Below are 19,281 nucleotides of genomic sequence, written 5' to 3' on the forward strand. Positions count from 1 at the left end.
GGTATACGGTCTACTGTTCATTCATCATCCGCGGAAAAAATACTAGATCTGGTGTGAAATCACGTTTACTGACACTCATCTCCACCACGGAACCACCTCTTGCCCATAAGCTCCTGTGAACTGTAGTTTTACATTATATCATCTATCTATCATGATTAGATGATCATACAATGAACCGAATGTCCTCACATGACTACCAGAGGGAAAGGGTTAGTCCGAACACGGTTTAAGGGACATTCCATTAACATCCGTTTCGATATGGTTACCGTTCTTAATTGTTATTGTTAATAATGCTGTTGCTGCCTTTCCTTCTTACAATAAGGAACCGTCAGTTCCAATGCATGTACATGTTTTGGATTACTCATCATGTTTCACTACATTTTTCATTTTCTCTCTTTTCGCGTTTGTTTGTTTTTGTTTTTATTTCATTGTTTGTTTCATACCAGTACCCACCGGATGTTTGTATTATCAATATGTGTGTCCCTACACTCTACATTGTCCAACTGTTTAAGCATATATGTAAATGACTATCGACATCGTCTTATACAGAGCGGTGATTTGGACACACACACAAAAAAAAACACTTTTTTTTTGTCTTCACTTCATTTTAAATGCATATTCTCATTTGTATTACTAATTGAGTTTTTGTTATTTCTGACATACTTACAAATATATTGAAAATATATGCTTAATAGTCCAATGTATTCATATACACTGTATATATTAAGTTGTGATATATGTTGTAATTGGTTTAATCAGTGTGGAGCGTGGTCAATCGTGCCGATGACTCGGTGAACGTGGCAAGAGTTGATATGACCAACACGGAAGCTGAGTCATTGACACGATGGATCAGGCTACCAGGAAACTGAAACATTAGCACGATGTGTGATTGCTATATACTACTAACTGTAGTAATATACCATTATTTGACTTATTAATGTATAGTGTGTATGATATTCACTTGAATAACTAGGTCATGTTCACTGTACTTATTTGCTTAATGCATTTCAATAACCTTGACGTAAACTTTGGGTACTGTTATAGCACACGAAATTGTGTATTGTCATCTTACATATTAATGTTGTTTTCTTACATATATATCTTTATATTAGATCACAAATGCTGCCATTTTTAAACACATACATGTTTATGGAAAAGGACGTTTATGAGTTATACAACTTGTGTCCAATTCTTTTTGAATATTTCCAAATAAAATATGTTTAAACTAAACCCAGAGCGCATACAAAATGCATTCTCGACCGACTTTATACTACCATTCATAACGATTGAAAATTGTTGAAAGTTATTAATAATATTTTTCTTTGAACTTTAAAAAACATTTCATTGTTATGATGCATAACTTGCCATTAAATAAAGCGCGGAACTGGTCAGAAGTTATAGTGCTACCTCACAGAGGCAACCAAGCAGGAAGACATACCCGGTCACATGGTACTGATAACGGGCGAACCAGTCGTCCCAATACTGTTATTATAGACTCTGGTATGTCTCGGCCAGGGTACAGAACCCAAAGTCTTCCCTACAGGGGTAAACGCTGAAATAAATGCCAAAGTGGGGCAGTGTCAAGGGAAACAGTAGAATGGGTCTGGTTTGGTTTGGTTTTGTTTGACGTCCTGTCAACAGCTCAGGTCATCCCCTGTGTGCGAGATTCAGTCGTATATGTGTGTGTTTTTGGGAGGCTGCGGTATGTTTGTCTTCTTATGATAGCGCGGAATTGATGTCGACTTTATAGTGCTACCTCACTGAAGCTTACTGCCGTAGACACCATGCAGGACATCCCACCCGGTCACATTATACTAATAACTAGTCGTCACAATCCAAAAATGCTGAGCGCTAAGCAGTAGTAACAAATGTCATTTTTATAGACTCGGGTCTGACAGAACAAAAAGCCTATCTCAAAGGGGCGAACGTTCGACTAAAGGCAAGAAGTTATTAAAAAGAAGAGAGAATATAATATCTCAAATTAAGTCGCCTCTTACGAACACGAATCATACAATAGGGGCAGAAGGTATAATTCACAGTCCTACATGTATGGCATTTCTTTTACTTTATAGAAGTACCATACTCAATATGCGTACTCAGTATAGAAGTTAGTTGCATTTTTGCCAGTGAAATATGGAGAGGATATTGAATGGTTTCTCGTTTAATATATTTCACGAGTATGACAGAATATCGATATTTTCTTCGCACGAGTGAAAATATCGAAATATTCTGTCATGCACAGATTCTCCAATAACAGCAGAAAACGCTTAAATTGCGCTGATCAGTCCTTTCAAAATGGCGCCGTCAAGTTGACGCGGAGTAATGTCATGAAGAACCGACGTCATGAATACAACTGATTTTCGTACTTTTTGACTTTTTTTTTCTTCAGCATAAACATGCATTAAAGAGAAAATTGGATGAATTCCCGTTTAAAATAACATAAATTTCACTCGTATGACAGAATACATCGATATTCTATTCAGCAGGAAACCATAAAATATTCTCGATATATAGACGCACTAAGTTTATAGAAGTACATACTCAGTATATAGACGTACTCGGTATATAGACGTACTCGGTATATAGACGTACTCGGTATATAGACGTACTCGGTATATAGACGTACTCGGTATATAGACGTACTCAGTATATAGACGTACTCGGTATATAGACGTACTCAGTATATAGACGTACTCGGTATATAGACGTACTCAGTATATAGAAGTACATACTCGGTATATAGACGTACTCAGTATATAGAAGTGCATACTCAGTATATAGAAGTGCATACTCAGTATATAGAAGTGCATACTCAGTATATAGACGTACTCAGTATATAGAAGTGCATACTCAGTATATAGAAGTGCATACTCAGTATATAGAAGTGCATACTCAGTATATAGAAGTGCATACTCAGTATATAGAAGTGCATACTCTGTATATAGACGTACTCAGTATATAGAAGTGCATACTCAGTATATAGAAGTGCATACTCAGTATATAGAAGTGCATACTCAGTATATAGAAGTGCATACTCAGTATATAGACGTACTCGGTATATAGACGTACTCGGTATATAGAAGTACATACTCAGTATATAGACGCACTCGGTATATAGACGTACTCGGTATATAGAAGTACATACTCAGTATATAGACGTACTCGGTATATAGACATACATACTCAGTATATAGACGTACTCAGTATATAGACGTACTCAATATATAGACATACATACTCGGTATATAGACGTACTCGGTATATAGAAGTACATACTCAGTATATAGACGTACTCAGTATATAGACGTACTCAGTATATAGACATACATACTCAGTATATAGACGTACTCGGTATATAGACGTACTCGGTATATGGAAGTACACACTCATTATATAGACATACTCAGTATATAGACGTACTCGGTATATAGAAGTACATACTCAGTATATAGACGTACTCGGTATATAGACGTACTCGGTATATAGAAGTACATACTCAGTATATAGAAGTGCATACTCAGTATATAGACGTACTCAGTATATAGACGTACTCAGTATATAGACGTACATACTCAGTATATAGACGTACTCGGTATATGGAAGTACATACTCAATATATAGACATACTCGGTATATAGACGTACTCGGTATATAGAAGTACATACTCAGTATATAGACGTACTCGATATATAGACATACTCAGTATATAGAAGTACATACTCAGTATATAGAAGTGCATACTCAGTATATAGACGTACTCGGTATATAGACATACTCAGTATATAGAAGTATATACTCAGTATATAGACATACTCGGTATATAGACGTACTCGGTATATAGAAGTACATACTCAGTATATAGAAGTGCATACTCAGTATATAGACGTACTCGGTATATAGACATACTCAGTATATAGAAGTACATACTCAGTATATAGACGTACTCAGTATATAGAAGTACATGCTCAGTATATAGACGTACTCGGTATATAGAAGTACATACTCAGTATATAGAAATTTATACTCAGTATATAGACGTACTCGGTATATAGAAGTACATGCTCAGTATATAGACGTACTCAGTATATGGAAGCACATACTCAGTATATAGAAGTGCATACTCAGTATATAGACGTACTCGGTATATAGAAGTACATGCTCAGTATATAGAAGTACTCAGTATATAGACGTACTCGGTATATAGAAGTACATGCTCAGTATATAGACGTACTCAGTATATGGAAGCACATACTCAGTATATAGAAGTGCATACTCAGTATATAGACGTGCTCGGTATATAGACGTACTCAGTATATAGAAGTACATACTCAGTATATAGAAGTACATACTCAGTATATAGACATACTCAGTATATAGAAGAACTAGATATATGTACAGTATGTAGAAGTGCATGCACAGTATATATAAACTGCATATCTAGTAAACATTCCTTTTAAATATAAATTGTCAGAAAGTGGGAATTTCCTGGTCATCAAACCGATTGCGTTTTTGTGTTTTGTAATTAGAAAACCGAATTTAGCAAGAGAAGCTATATGTAGTATTTATTGCAACACTTGAGCAATACTCAAAACAACTTGGCTTAATTGCTCCTGAAACTTGATTGTATCAAACCAAACAGTAACAAACACCCGCGTTATCTCCCTTCAATACACCCGAATCGATTAAGATTATGATATTGTTGAGTATGTGCATGGCTCCAGTGATACACTTCATCTGATACCAGGTTGGTTATACCCGGTAACCAGAACCACCAGACGTACCAGTGGAAATGGCTCCCCCACTAAACGCTGAGCGGACTCAGACGTTGATCAATGTTCCTATAATGTTTTATGCTTCCGGTTTCCCATTACTCAACCACGTGCAACAGACGACGGGAACCCCCACACTGGCCGCATTAAATAAACATATGATATATATTTATAATCCACTGATCGTTTTCTCTGATTTATGATGCCAAGTCTTTCGGTATTTTGGCGAATCAAAACAAAATTGAAATAATAAGAGGAAGCTGTATAACTGAGGTATAAACGCTAAATGCTTTGGTGAAAAGGAATGGGACTGGATGAAGGAGAAAGGCCCCGTTACTGCCATGATAATGAGTGATTTGTTTGTAAGACTGTAATTAAACACATACCATTCCTAATGTTAAACCACACGTGGATCCAATAGTTTACCAATGTTACCACCCTAGATGGGATTTCCAAGGTTATTATCAAATGAGATTAAAATTATCCTGAACTGTCTACAGTACAAGGATGTAGTGGAGGAAACTACTTAACAACGTTAAATAAAATCGCCAATATATCCGGAAAGATTTATTCATCGACAATAAATAATACTGTCTGATTTACTCATCGCCAATGTTCGGACCAACCCGATGAACTGTTTCCCGAGGCCGACTATGCGGCCTCGTGAAACCGACTATGCGGCCTCGGGAAATAGTTCAACGGGTTGGTCCCAACAACTCGGGGAAGAGTTTTGACTGTTGACTGATACGACAAGAAACAACTGTTTTTTAGGTTGAGTAACGCATGAAAATCTTCAGTAAATTCTTACTCCAAAGTTAGCAGTATAAAGCTGTAAGAATCCATACAAAACAGATTTAAATGTAGAGAAAAGATTACAAAACAGATTTAACGATTTAAAGAGGAATACAAAACATATATAACTACGAGAAGAGGACTACAAAACAGTTTAACGACGAGAAGAGGATGTCAAAACAATTTTGACCACGAGAAGAGCAATACAAAACAGTATTTACCACGAGAATATGATAACAATACAGTTTTAACCACGAGAAGAGGACTACAAAACAGTTTTAACCACGAGAAGAGGACTACAAAACAGTTTAACGACGAGAAGAGGATGTCAAAACAATTTTGACCACGAGAAGAGCAATACAAAACAGTATTTACCACGAGAATATGATAACAATACAGTTTTAACCACGAGAAGAGGACTACAAAACAGTTTTAACCACGAGAAGAGGACTACAAAACAGTTTTAACCACGAGAAGAGGATTACAAAACAGTTTTAACAACAATAAGAGAATTAAAAACAGTTTTTACCACAAGAAGATATTTACAAAACGGTTTTAACCACGAGAAGAGGACTACAAAACGGTTTTAACCACGAGAAGAGGATTACAAAACGGTTTTAACCACGAGAAGAGGATTACAAAACAGTTTTAACCACGAGAAGAGGACTACAAAACAGTTCAACCACGAGAAGAGGATGTCAAAACAATTTTGACCACGAGAAGATCGATACAAAACAGTATTTACCACGAGAATAGGATAACAATACAGTTTTAACCACGAGAAGAGGACTACAAAACATTTCAACCACGAGAAGAGGACTACAAAACGATTTTAACCACGAGAAGAGGATTATAAAACGGTTTTAACCACGAGAAGAGGATTACAAAACGGTTTTAACCACGAGAAGAGGATTACAAAACAGTTTTAACCACGAGAAGAGGACTACAAAACAGTTTAACGACGAGAAGAGGATGTCAAAACAATTTTGACCACGAGAAGAGCAATACAAAACAGTATTTACCACGAGAATATGATAACAATACAGTTTTAACCACGAGAAGAGGACTACAAAACAGTTTTAACAACAATAAGAGAATTAAAAACAGTTTTAACAACAATAAGAGAATTAAAAACGGTTTTAACCACGAGAAGAGGACTACAAAACGGTTTTTACCACAAGAAGAGGATTACAAAACGGTTTTAACCACGAGAAGAGGATTACAAAACGGTTTTAACCACGAGAAGAGGACTACAAAACGGTTTTTACCACAAGAAGAGGATTACAAAACGGTTTTAACCACGAGAAGAGGACTACAAAACGGTTTTTACCACAAGAAGAGGATTACAAAACGGTTTTAACCACGAGAAGAGGACTACAAAACGGTTTTAACCACGAGAAGAGGATTACAAAACGGTTTTAACCAAGAGAAGAGGAGTACAAAACAGTTTTAACCACGAGAAGAAGATTACAAAACGGTTTTTACCACAAGAAGAGGATTACAAAACGGTTTTAACCACGAGAAGAGGACTACAAAACGGTTTTAACCACGAGAAGAGGATTACAAAACGGTTTTAACCACGAGAAGAGGACTACAAAACGGTTTTAACCACGAGAAGAGGACTACAAAACGGTTTTAACCACGAGAAGAGGATTACAAAACGGTTTTAACCAAGAGAAGAGGAGTACAAAACAGTTTTAACCACGAGAAGAAGATTACAAAACGGTTTTTACCACAAGAAGAGGATTACAAAACGGTTTTAACCACGAGAAGAGGACTACAAAACGGTTTTAACCACGAGAAGAGGATTACAAAACGGTTTTAACCACGAGAAGAGGATTACAAAACGGATTTAACCACGAGAAGAGGACTACAAAACGGTTTTAACCACGAGAAGAGGACTACAAAACGGTTTTAACCACGAGAAGAGGATTACAAAACGGTTTTAACCACGAGAAGAGGATTACAAAACGGTTTTAACCACGAGAAGAGGATTACAAAACAGTTTTAACCAAGAGAAGAGGAGTACAAAACAGTTTTAACCACGAGAAGAGGATTACAAAACGGTTTTAACCACGAGAAGAGGACTACAAAACGGTTTTAACCACGAGAAGAGGATTACAAAACGGTTTTAACCACGAGAAGAGGATTACAAAACGGTTTTAACCACGAGAAGAGGACTACAAAACGGTTTAACCACGAGAAGAGGACTACAAAACGGTTTTAACCACGAGAAGAGGATTACAAAACGGTTTTTAACCACGAGAAGAGGATTACAAAACGGTTTTAACCACGAGAAGAGGACTACAAAACGGTTTTAACCACGAGAAGAGGACTACAAAACGGTTTTAACCACGAGAAGAGGACTACAAAACGGTTTTAACCACGAGAAGAGGACTACAAAACGGTTTTAACCACGAGAAGAGGATTACAAAACGGTTTTAACCACGAGAAGAGGATTACAAAACAGTTTTAACCACGAGAAGAGGACTACAAAACAGTTCAACCACGAGAAGAGGATGTCAAAACAATTTTGACCACGAGAAGATCGATACAAAACAGTATTTACCACGAGAATAGGATAACAATACAGTTTTAACCAAGAGAAGAGGACTACAAAACATTTCAACCACGAAAAGAGGATTAAAAACAGTTTTAACCACGAGAAGAGGATTACAAAACGGTTTTAACCAAGAGAAGAGGAGTACAAAACAGTTTTAACCACGAGAAGAAGATTACAAAACGGTTTTTACCACAAGAAGAGGATTACAAAACGGTTTTAACCACGAGAAGAGGACTACAAAACGGTTTTAACCACGAGAAGAGGATTACAAAACGGTTTTAACCACGAGAAGAGGACTACAAAACGGTTTTAACCACGAGAAGAGGACTACAAACGGTTTTTAAAACCACGAGAAGAGGATTACAAAACGGTTTTTAACCAAGAGAAGAGGAGTACAAAACAGTTTTTAAACCACGAGAAGAAGATTACAAAACGGTTTTTAACCACAAGAAGAGGATTACAAAACGGTTTTAACCACGAGAAGAGGACTACAAAACGGTTTTAAACCACGAGAAGAGGATTACAAAACGGTTTTAACCACAGAAGAGGATTACAAAACGGTTTAAAAACCACGAGAAGAGGACTACACAAAACGGTTTTTAAAAAAACCACGAGAAGAGGACTACAAAACGGTTTTATAACCACGAGAAGAGGATTACAAAACGGTTTTAAACCACGAGAAGAGGATTACAAAACGGTTTTAACCACGAGAAGAGGTTTAATAAAAGTTTTAACCAAGAGAAGAGGATTACAAAACGGTTTTTAACCACGAGAAGAGGATTACAAAACGGTTTTAACCACGAGAAGAGGACTACAAAACGGTTTTTTTAACCACGAGAAGAGGACTACAAACGGTTTTAACCACGAGAAGAGGACTACAAAACGGTTTTTAACCACGAGAAGAGGATTACAAAACGGTTTTAACCACGAGAAGAGGATTACAAAACAGTTTTAACCACGAGAAGAGGACTACAAAACAGTTCAACCACGAGAAGAGGATGTCAAAACAATTTTGACCACGAGAAGAGCAATACAAAACAGTATTTACCACGAGAATAGGATAACAATACAGTTTTAACCAAGAGAAGAGGACTACAAAACATTTCAACCACGAAAAGAGGATTAAAAACAGTTTTAACCACGAGAAGAGGATTACAAAACAGTTTTAACAGCGAGAAGAGGAGTACAAAACAGTTTTAACCACGAGAAGAAGATTACAAAACAGTTTTTACCACGAGAAGAGGATAAAAAACAGTTTTAACCACGAGAAGAGAGAGAAAGACTGAAAAGCACAGTTTGAAAGAAAAGAAAATACGTCTGGATTATAGAGAATGATAATATAACACGTCTGGATTATAGAGAATGATAATACAAAACACGTCTGGATTATAGAGAATGATAATACAAAACTCGTCTGGATTATAGAGAATGATAACACAAAACACGTCTGGATTATAGAGAATGATAATACAACCCACGTCTGGTTTATAGAGAAGATAATACAATCCACGTCTGGTTGATAGAGATTGATAATACAATCCACTTCTGGTTTATAGAGAATGATAATACAAAACACGTCTGGTTTATAGAGAATGATAATACAAAACACGTCTGGTTTATAGAGATTGATAATACAATCCACGTCTGGATTATAGAAAATGATAATACAAAACACGTCTGGATTATAGAGAATGATATTACAAAACACGACTGCTGGTTTAAAGAGTATAAGAGTTAGAAACTTATATTGAATACATGTAGTTACCATTCTGTTAGATGCTCATATATTTTTTCTTTAAATAAACAGCTGTCAAGGTGATAAACAGTCGCCATCACAGGTTACCCGTGTAACGTTATTGATAGTTTTTCCCCTCTATTACATAGATGGATGGTTGACTTAGCCAGCTAGAAGCTGTGGTATCTTTGTTGTTTTTTAGTTTCACTCAACCCCCTGTGTTTTAAACCTCATCAGTTACCCTAATTGACAGCTTGTCAATTGAATATAGTTTGCCTTCAAAGTAGGTTATTTCTTGTAATATATAATCACATTCTCCCTTGTAATATATAATCACATTCTCCCTTGCACGGATTTGACACTAATGTAACGCTACATCTCAACATTCTGTCTGTACGAACCAGAACGGCATGCCCCGCTACTGTTTATTTAACAAGCAAATGCCACTGTCCGCGTGTCAGCATAATTATTTATTTATAGATGCCGGGGAATACACTTCCGCTCACGTGACCTTTGCATCATTAATACCCATCGATCGTCACGACCCCGCCTTGGAGCATGAACAGATAGGAACCGTGTAGATACCACACCCTCTATTAAATCATACTATTATATTTGTTTTGCATCTATATGTATCCATCAATATACGCGCGCTATGAATCACCCCCTGATTGGTGTAACGGTTATGCCGAGGATACAGTGTGACATTCAGATCAGATACATCCTGTTTACCTCCTCTCTGAACGGGTACAGAGTTTAACGTATTAACACCAATAAGGTTTAATGAGGACGGGTATCAAGTAGACCAAAGTCTAGTCAGTAAATGTAAATTTCGTTTTACAACAATTGATAAAGGAACATTTATCAACTTCTATCACACGGAGTCCGGATGGTAGTCCGCAGGTGTGGTAATAGACCAAAAAGCCGGGAGAAAATCCGCCTGGCCGGCCAAATATGACCCCATAAATTGTCATTAGCATATGCACGTGTTGCTGGTGAGGACATAGAAAAAATATGGATCACACAAACCATGAAACCGTTACATAATTCAGAAACGAACGTGTACAAAGCACCTAACTGTTGTAAGGCTTTAGAGCCAACAAAATCAAAGTGGATAGGTGAAGAGTTGATAGTGTGTTATCATGAGTTGACTACACTGAAGAATATATTATACAAAAACTACACCACGTTCCAGCTGCCGACCCTCCCATAACCATCTATCATGTCGATCCGACCTGTCCTACCTACGACCTGGCCAAGGGTGTGACGTCACATCTGTATGTTGTAAGAAATTATGTATGTTTTTTTTATTATTTTATATCAGTCTGGCATTTTATATAACTATATAATCTCCAGTCTCACATGTCGACCTCCATCAATACAATTTACTCCAACTTTATTTCTCTGTATGACAGGTAAGTGAAAATAAAGACACGTTCTCTAAAAGTCAAATTTCTCATGGACAAACATTTCAAAGCAACAACGATACTGTTGTTGATTGCCCTTAGAGCTAAACTGTTGTTTGTATTTAACAATCAAACTGATGACTGTTCAAAGAGTAAATTGCTGTTTGTATTTTGCAATTAATCTGTACTTTGCCTTCCAATTTAATGTGGATTGTCTAATCAGTAAAACTGTTGTTTGTTTTTACCAATAAGTCTTTTGTTTGTCCTAAAAGAAAAACTGTTGTTTATCATAACAACAAAACTGATGTTTGTCCTTGCCAATAAAACTGTTGTTTGTCCTAACCAATTAAACTGTTGTTTGTCATTAACAATAAAACTGTTGTTTGTCCTAACCAATTAATTGTTGTTTTTCCTAACCATTTAAACTGTTGTTTGTCCTAACCAATTAAACTAATGTTTGTGCTAACCAATTAAACTGTTGTTTGTCCTTACCAATTAAACTGTTGTTTATCCTTACCAATAAAACTGTTGTTTGCCCTAATTAATTAAACTGTTGTTTGTCCTGACCAATTAAACTGTTGTTTGTCCTTACCAATTAAACTGTTGTTTGTCATAACTAATTAAACTAATGTTTGTGCTAACCAATTAAACTGCTGCTTGTCCTAACCAATTAAACTGTTGTTTGTCTTGACCAATTAAACTGCTGTTTGTCCTTACCAATTAAACTGTTGTTTGTCCTAACTAATTAAACTGTTGTTTGCCCTTACCAATTAAACTGTTGTTTGTCCTAACCAATTAAACTGTTGTTTGTCCTTACCAATAAAAAGTGTTGTTTGTCCTTACCGATTAAACTCTTGTTTGTCCTTACTAATAAACAGTTATACTGTAGTTTGTTTTAACAGTAAATCTGTTCCATAAAATTTTTTCAACATCAGACTGACCAAATGCGATATTTACTTTTTAGGAGTATAATATACATTTTCACCATCTTTAAACGAACATGCGATTTAAATTGGTGTTACCTTCTAATCAACAATCCCCGGTTTTAACAATAAAATATATTACAACCGACTTTAAAACATTTACGTCTGTCAGCTCAATCAGGTCCTATTTGGAGAATGGCTGTTATAACCGGATGGTATAAACTACCGTTTTCTGGAGTCTGGACCCTATTCAGCATCGATAGCGTCGACAGAACTCTTAAAAGGTTCCAACATCGAACAGAAGATTCCAGCTTCGTGCACGCTGAGAAATAATAAAAGTCAACATTTCATGTTGAGTGTGGAATTGTTTTTGTCAGGGCCCGCTTTTATAAGTCGGTTAAATTAAACTTATTAATGCAATTTGAGAAAACTTCAAGATTCTCTAGGGAGAAATAATCAAAGTTTTCACATCTCTGTCAGAAGCAATTGAAGGAAACCAGACTCTTCCCAGCTCTCGGCAGTATATCGAAATACGTGAGTTATGGAGTGCAGACAACAGAACAAGTTGTGATAACGAGACTCGAACCTGACGGATAAATCGTTAAAGAGAATAAAAAGACAGCTTTACATGAAAACTTCACATCAGCAATCGATAATGACCTAGATTTTTTATGTGCAATTTCGACAGCATTTTATACCGATGACTGTAAATGGCAAAGTACATGTAAAAGAAATGGTCGATATAAGGGTGTGTGTAAGGGTCACTATAAGGGCGTGTGTAAGGGTCACTATAAGGGTGTGTGTAAGGGTCACTATAAGGGTGTGTGTAAGAGTCACTATAAGGGTGTGTGTAAGGGTCACTATAAGGGTGTGTGTAAGGGTCACTATAAGGGTGTGTGTAAGAGTCACTATAAGGGTGTGTGTAAGGGTCACTATAAGGGTGTGTGTAAGAGTCACTATAAGGGTGTGTGTAAGGGTCACTATAAGGGTGTGTGTAAGGGTCACTATAAGGGTGTGTGTAAGGGTCACTATAAGGGTGTGTGTAAGGGTCACTATAAGGGTGTGTGTAAGAGTCACTATAAGGGTGTGTGTAAGAGTCACTATAAGGGTGTGTGTAAGAGTCACTATAAGGGTGTGTGTAAGAGTCACTATAAGGGTGTGTGTAAGGGTCACTATAAGGGTGTGTGTAAGGGTCACTATAAGGGTGTGTGTAAGGGTCACTATAAGGGTGTGTGTAAGGGTCACTATAAGGGTGTGTGTAAGGGTCACTATAAGGGTGTGTGTAAGGGTCACTATAAGGGTGTGTGTAAGGGTCACTATAAGGGTGTGTGTAAGGGTCACTATAAGGGTGTGTGTAAGGGTCACTATAAGGGTGTGTGTAAGGGTCACTATAAGGGTGTGTGTAAGGGTCACTATAAGGGTGTGTGTAAGGGTCACTATAAGGGTGTGTGTAAGGGTCACTATAAGGGTGTGTGTAAGGGTCACTATAAGGGTGTGTGTAAGAGTCACTATAAGGGTGTGTGTAAGGGTCACTATAAGGGTGTGTGTAAGGGTCACTATAAGGGTGTGTGTAAGAGTCACTATAAGGGTGTGTGTAAGGGTCACTATAAGGGTGTGTGTAAGGGTCACTATAAGGGTGTGTGTAAGAGTCACTATAAGGGGGTGTGTAAGGGTCACTATAAGGGTGTGTGTAAGGGTCACTATAAGAGTGTGTGTAAGGGTCACTATAAGGGTGTGTGTAAGGGTCACTGGAAGAGTGTGTGTAAGGGTCACTGGAAGAGTGTGTGTAAGGGTCACTATAAGGGTGTGTGTAAGGGTCACTATAAGAGTGTGTGTAAGGGTCACTATAAGAGTGTGTGTAAGGGTCACTGGAAGAGTGTGTGTAAGGGTCACTGGAAGAGTGTGTGTAAGGGTCACTATAAGGGTGTGTGTAAGGGTCACTATAAGGGTGTGTGTAAGGGTCACTGGAAGAGTGTGTGTAAGGGTCACTGGAAGAGTGTGTGTAAGGGTCACTATAAGGGTGTGTGTAAGGGTCACTATAAGGGTGTGTGTAAGGGTCACTGGAAGAGTGTGTGTAAGGGTCACTATAAGGGTGTGTGTAAGGGTCACTATAAGGGTGTGTGTAAGGGTCACTGGAAGAGTGTGTGTAAGGGTCACTATAAGGGTGTGTGTAAGGGTCACTATAAGGGTATATGTAAGGGTCACTATAAGGGTGTGTGTAAGGGTCACTGTAAGGGTGTGTGTAAGGGTCACTGTAAGGGTGTGTGTAAAGGTCACTATAAGGGTGTGTGTAAGGGTCACTATAAGGGTATATGTAAGGGTCACTATAAGGATGTGTGTAAGGATCAATATAAGGGTGTGTGTAAGGGTCACTATAAGGGTGTGTGTAAGGGTCACTATAAGGGTGTGTGTAAGGGTCACTGGAAGAGTGTGTGTAAGGGTCACTATAAGGGTGTGTGTAAGGGTCACTGGAAGAGTGTGTGTAAGGGTCACTATAAGGGTGTGTGTAAGGGTCACTGGAAGAGTGTGTGTAAGGGTCACTATAAGGGTGTGTGTAAGGGTCACTATAAGGGTGTGTGTAAAGGTCAATATAAGGGTGTGTGTAAGGGTCACTATAAGGGTGTGTGTAAGGGTCACTGGAAGAGTGTGTGTAAGGGTCACTATAAGGGTGTGTGTAAGGGTCACTGGAAGAGTGTGTGTAAGGGTCACTATAAGGGTGTGTGTAAGGGTCACTATAAGGGTGTGTGTAAGGGTCACTATAAGGGTGTGTGTAAGGGTCACTGGAAGAGTGTGTGTAAGGGTCACTATAAGGGTGTGTGTAAGGGTCACTATAAGGGTGTGTGTAAAGGTCAATATAAGGGTGTGTGTAAGGGTCACTATAAGGGTGTGTGTAAGGGTCACTATAAGGGTGTGTGTAAGGGTCACTATAAGGGTGTGTGTAAGAGTCACTATAAGGGTGTGTGTAAGGGTCACTATAAGGGTGTGTGTAAGGGTCACTATAAGGGTGTGTGTAAGAGTCACTATAAGGGTGTGTGTAAGGGTCACTATAAGGGTGTGTGTAAGGGTCACTATAAGGGTGTGTGTAAGAGTCACTATAAGAGTGTGTGTAAGAGTCACTATAAGGGTGTGTGTAAGGGTCACTATAAGGGTGTGTGTAAGGGTCAATATAAGGGCGTGTGTAAAGGTCACTATAAGGGTGTGTAAGGGTCAATATAAGGGTGTGTGTAAGAGTCACTATAAGGGTGTGTGTAAGGGTCATTATAAGGGTGTGTGTAAGAGTCACTATAAGGGGGTGTGTAAGGGTCACTATAAGGGTGTGTGTAAGGGTCACTATAAGGCTGTGTGTAAGAGTCACTATAAGGGGGTGTGTAAGGGTCACTATAAGGGTGTGTGTAAGGGTCATTATAAGGGTGTGTGTAAGGGTCACTATAAGAGTGTGTGTAAAGGTCAATATAAGTGCGTGTGTAAAGGTCATTATAAGGGCGTGTGTAAGGGTCACTATAAGGGTGTGTGTAAGGGTCACTATAAGGGCGTGTGTAAGGGTCATTAGTAGGGCATGTGTAAGGGTCACTAGTAGGGCGTGTGTAAGGGTCACTATAAGGGTGTGTGTAAGGGTCACTATAAGAGTGTGTGTAAAGGTCAATATAAGGGCGTGTGTAAAGGTCATTATAAGGGCGTGTGTAAGGGTCACTATAAGGGTGTGTGTAAGGGTCACTATAAGGGTGTGTGTAAGGGTCAATACAACAAACCTTGTAAACACAGCATACCTTGTAAACACAACAAATCTTGTAAACACAACAGACATTGTAAACACAACAAACCTTGTAAATACAACAAACCTTGTAAACACAACAGACCTTGTAAACACAGCAGACCTTGTAAATACAACATACCTTGTAAACACAACAGATCTTGTAAACACAACAAACATTGTAAATACAACATACCTTTTAAACACAACAGATCTTGTAAACACAACAGGCCTTGTCAATACAACAAACCTTGTAAACACAACAAACCTTGTAAATACAACAAACCTTGTCAATACAACAGATCATGTAAACACAACAGACCTTGTAAATACAACAAACATTGTAAACACAACAAACATTGTAAACACGGCAGACCTTGTAAATACAACATACCTTGTAAATACAACAAACCTTGTCAATACAACAGATCTTGTAAATACAACATACCTTGTAAATACAACATACCTTGTAAATACAACAAACTTTGTAAATACAACAGACCTTGTAAACACAACAGACCTTGTAAACACAACAGACCTTGTTAACACAACAGACCTTGGAAACACAACATACCTTGTAAATACAACAGGCCTTGTAAACACAACATACCCTGTAAACACAACAGACCTTGTACACACAACAGACCTTGTAAATACAACAGACATTGTAAACACAACAGACCTTGTAAACACAACAGACCTTGTAAATTCAACAGACCTTGTAAACACAACAAACCTTGTAAACACAACATACCTTGTAAACACAACATATCTTGTAAAAACAAACGACCACAGACAATTAACGGCATTGACAATCGAACGTCCTTGTGTTTAGTCGTAGTCAGTCGGTATGAACGGAGCGTCACAAAATTGTCTTCGATTCTAAAGGGAAATTTAATTCATTAGCGACACGGAAAACGTTTTCATCAATGAAAGATGTTACAGATAGTGGTTTAATTCGTTCGCACGAAAATGGTGTTAACAGAAGTAAATAGAAGTGATGGCCGCTAAATGAAGTAATATATATAACGGTATAAATTACTATTGAGGTTGTAGGGAGATTTAGTTTACTGGTGTTAAGGTTGTAGTGAGGATATAGTTTAGTGGTGTTAAGGTTGTAGTGAGGATATAGTTTATTGGTGTTGAGGTTGTAGTGATGATATAGTTTAGTGGTGTTGAGGTTGTAGTGACGATATAGTTTATTGATGTTGTGGTTGTAGTGAGGATATAGTTTAGTGGTGTTAAGGTTGTAGTGAGGATATAGGTTACTGGTGTTGTGGTTGTAGTGATGATATAGTTTTCTGGTGTTGAGGTTGTAGTGACGATATAGTTTAGTGGTGTTAAGGTTGTAGTGAGGATATAGTTTATTGGTGTTGAGGTTGTAGTGATGATATAGTTTACTGGTGTTGAGGTTGTAGTGAGTATATATGTTACTGGTGTGGAGGTTGTAGTGACGATATAGTTTATTGATGTTGTGGTTGTAGTGAGGATATAGTTTAGTGGTGTGGAGGTTGTAGTGATGATATTGTTTACTGGTGTTGTGGTTGTAGTGAGGATGTAGTTTACTGGTGTTGAGGTTGTAGTGAGGATATAGTTTACTGGTGTTGAGGTTGTAGTGATGATATAGTTTACTGGTGTTGTGGTTGTAGTGGTGATATAGTTTAGTGGTGTTGAGGTTGTAGTGAGGATATAGTTTACTGGTGTTAAGGTTGTAGTGAGGATATCGTTTACTGGTGTTGTGGTTGTAGTGAGGATGTAGTTTACTGGTGTTGAGGTTGTAGTGAGGATATAGTTTACTGGTGTTGAGGTTGTAGTGATGATATAGTTTAGTGGTGTTGATGTTGTAGTGAGGATATAGTTTACTGGTGTTGAGGTTGTAGGGAGGATATAGTTTATTGGTGTTGTGGTTGTAGTGAGGATATAGTTTACTGGTTTTGTAGTTGTAGTGGGGATATAGTTTATTGGTGTTGTGGTTGTAGTGAGGATATAGTTTACTGGTGTTGAGGTTGTAGTGAGGATATAGTTTACTGGTGTTAAGGTTGTAGTGACGATATAGTTTACTGATGTTGAGGTTGTAGTGAGGATATAGTTTAGTGGTGTTGAGGTTGTAGTGATGATATTGTTTACTGGTGTTGAGGTTGTAGTGAGGATATAGTTTACTGGTGTTGTGGTTGTATTGAGGATATAGTTTACTGGTGTTGTGGTTGTAGTGATGATATAGTTTTCTGGTTTTGAGGTTGTAGTGAGTATATAGTTTACTGGTGTTGAGGTTGTAGTGAGTATATAGTTTACTGGTGTTGAGGTTGTAGTGAGGATATAGTTTACTGGTATTGAGGTTGTAGTGAGGATATAGTTTACTGGTGTTGAGGTTGTAGTGAGGATATAGTTTACTGGTGTTGAGGTTGTAGTGATGATATAGTTTACTGGTGTTGAGGTTGTAGTGAGGATATAGTTTACTGGTGTTGTGGTTGTAGTGGTAATAAAGTGTATTGGTTTTGTGGTTGTAGTGATGATATAGTTTATTGATTTTGTGGTTGTAGTGATGATATAGTTTAGTGGTGTTGAGGTTGTAGTGAGTATATAGTTTACTGGTGTTGAGGTTGTAGTGAGTATATAGTTTACTGGTGTTGTGGTTGTAGTGATGATATAGTTTACTGGTTTTGAGGTTGTAGTGAGTATATAGTTTACTGGTGTTGTGGTTGTTGTGAGGATATGGTTTATTGGTGTTGAGGTTGTAGTGAGGATATAGTTTATTGATGTTGTGGTTGGGGTGGGGGATATAGTTTACTGGTGTTAAGGTTGTAGTGAGGATATAGTTTACTGGTGTTGTGGTTGTAGTGGGGGATATAGTTTACTGGTGTTGTGGTTGTAGTGATGATATAGTTTAGTGGTGTTGAGGTTGTAGTGAGGATATAGTTTATTGGTGTTGAGGTTGTAGTGATGATATAGTTTAGTGGTGTTGAGGTTGTAGTGAGGATATAGTTTAGTGGTGTTGAGGTTGTAGTGATGATATTGTTTACTGGTGTTGAGGTTGTAGTGGGGATATAGTTTAGTAGTGTTAAGTTTGTAGTGAAGATATAGTTTAGTGGTGTTGAGGTTGCAGTGATGATATAGTTTACTGGTGTTGTAGTTGTAGTGATGATATAGTTTACTGGTGTTGAGGTTGTAGTGAGTATATAGTTTACTGGTGTTGTGGTTGTAGTGATGATATAGTTTATTGATTTTGTGGTTGTAGTGATGATATGGTTTAGTGGTGTTGTGGTTGTAGTGAGTATATAGTTTACTGGTGTTAAGGTTGTAGTGAGGATATTGTTTACTGGTGTTGATGTTGTAGTGATGATA

The 19,281-nt window shown here is 37.6% G+C and overlaps 2 protein-coding genes across 2 annotated transcripts in view; one reads left to right on the forward strand and one right to left on the reverse strand.

Annotated features, from left to right (window-relative positions):
• LOC117325434 (solute carrier family 22 member 4-like) overlaps positions 1 to 19,281 on the reverse strand; it is a 61,304-nt gene that overhangs the window by 23,038 nt on the left and 18,985 nt on the right. The gene's annotated exons all lie outside the window — the stretch shown is intronic.
• On the forward strand, positions 5,423 to 15,392 carry LOC117329612. Its single transcript, XM_033887671.1, has 2 exons — positions 5,423 to 5,471; positions 12,877 to 15,392. Exons 1-2 carry the CDS (start codon positions 5,423 to 5,425, stop codon positions 15,390 to 15,392), a joined length of 2,565 nt encoding a protein of 854 aa, XP_033743562.1.

The sequence above is a fragment of the Pecten maximus genome, chromosome 1, assembly GCF_902652985.1.
Source record: "Pecten maximus chromosome 1, xPecMax1.1, whole genome shotgun sequence".
In the NCBI taxonomy this organism is placed as follows: Eukaryota; Metazoa; Mollusca; class Bivalvia; order Pectinida; family Pectinidae; genus Pecten; species Pecten maximus.

Coding starts and splice junctions, on each gene's coding strand:
- LOC117329612 (XM_033887671.1), top strand. CDS start 5,423: ATGCGGCCTCGTGAAACCGACTATGCGGCCTCGGGAAATAGTTCAACG. Junction 5,472..12,876: donor CTCGGGAAATAGTTCAACGG/GTTGGTCCCAAC, acceptor CAATTTCGACAG/CATTTTATACCGATGACTGT.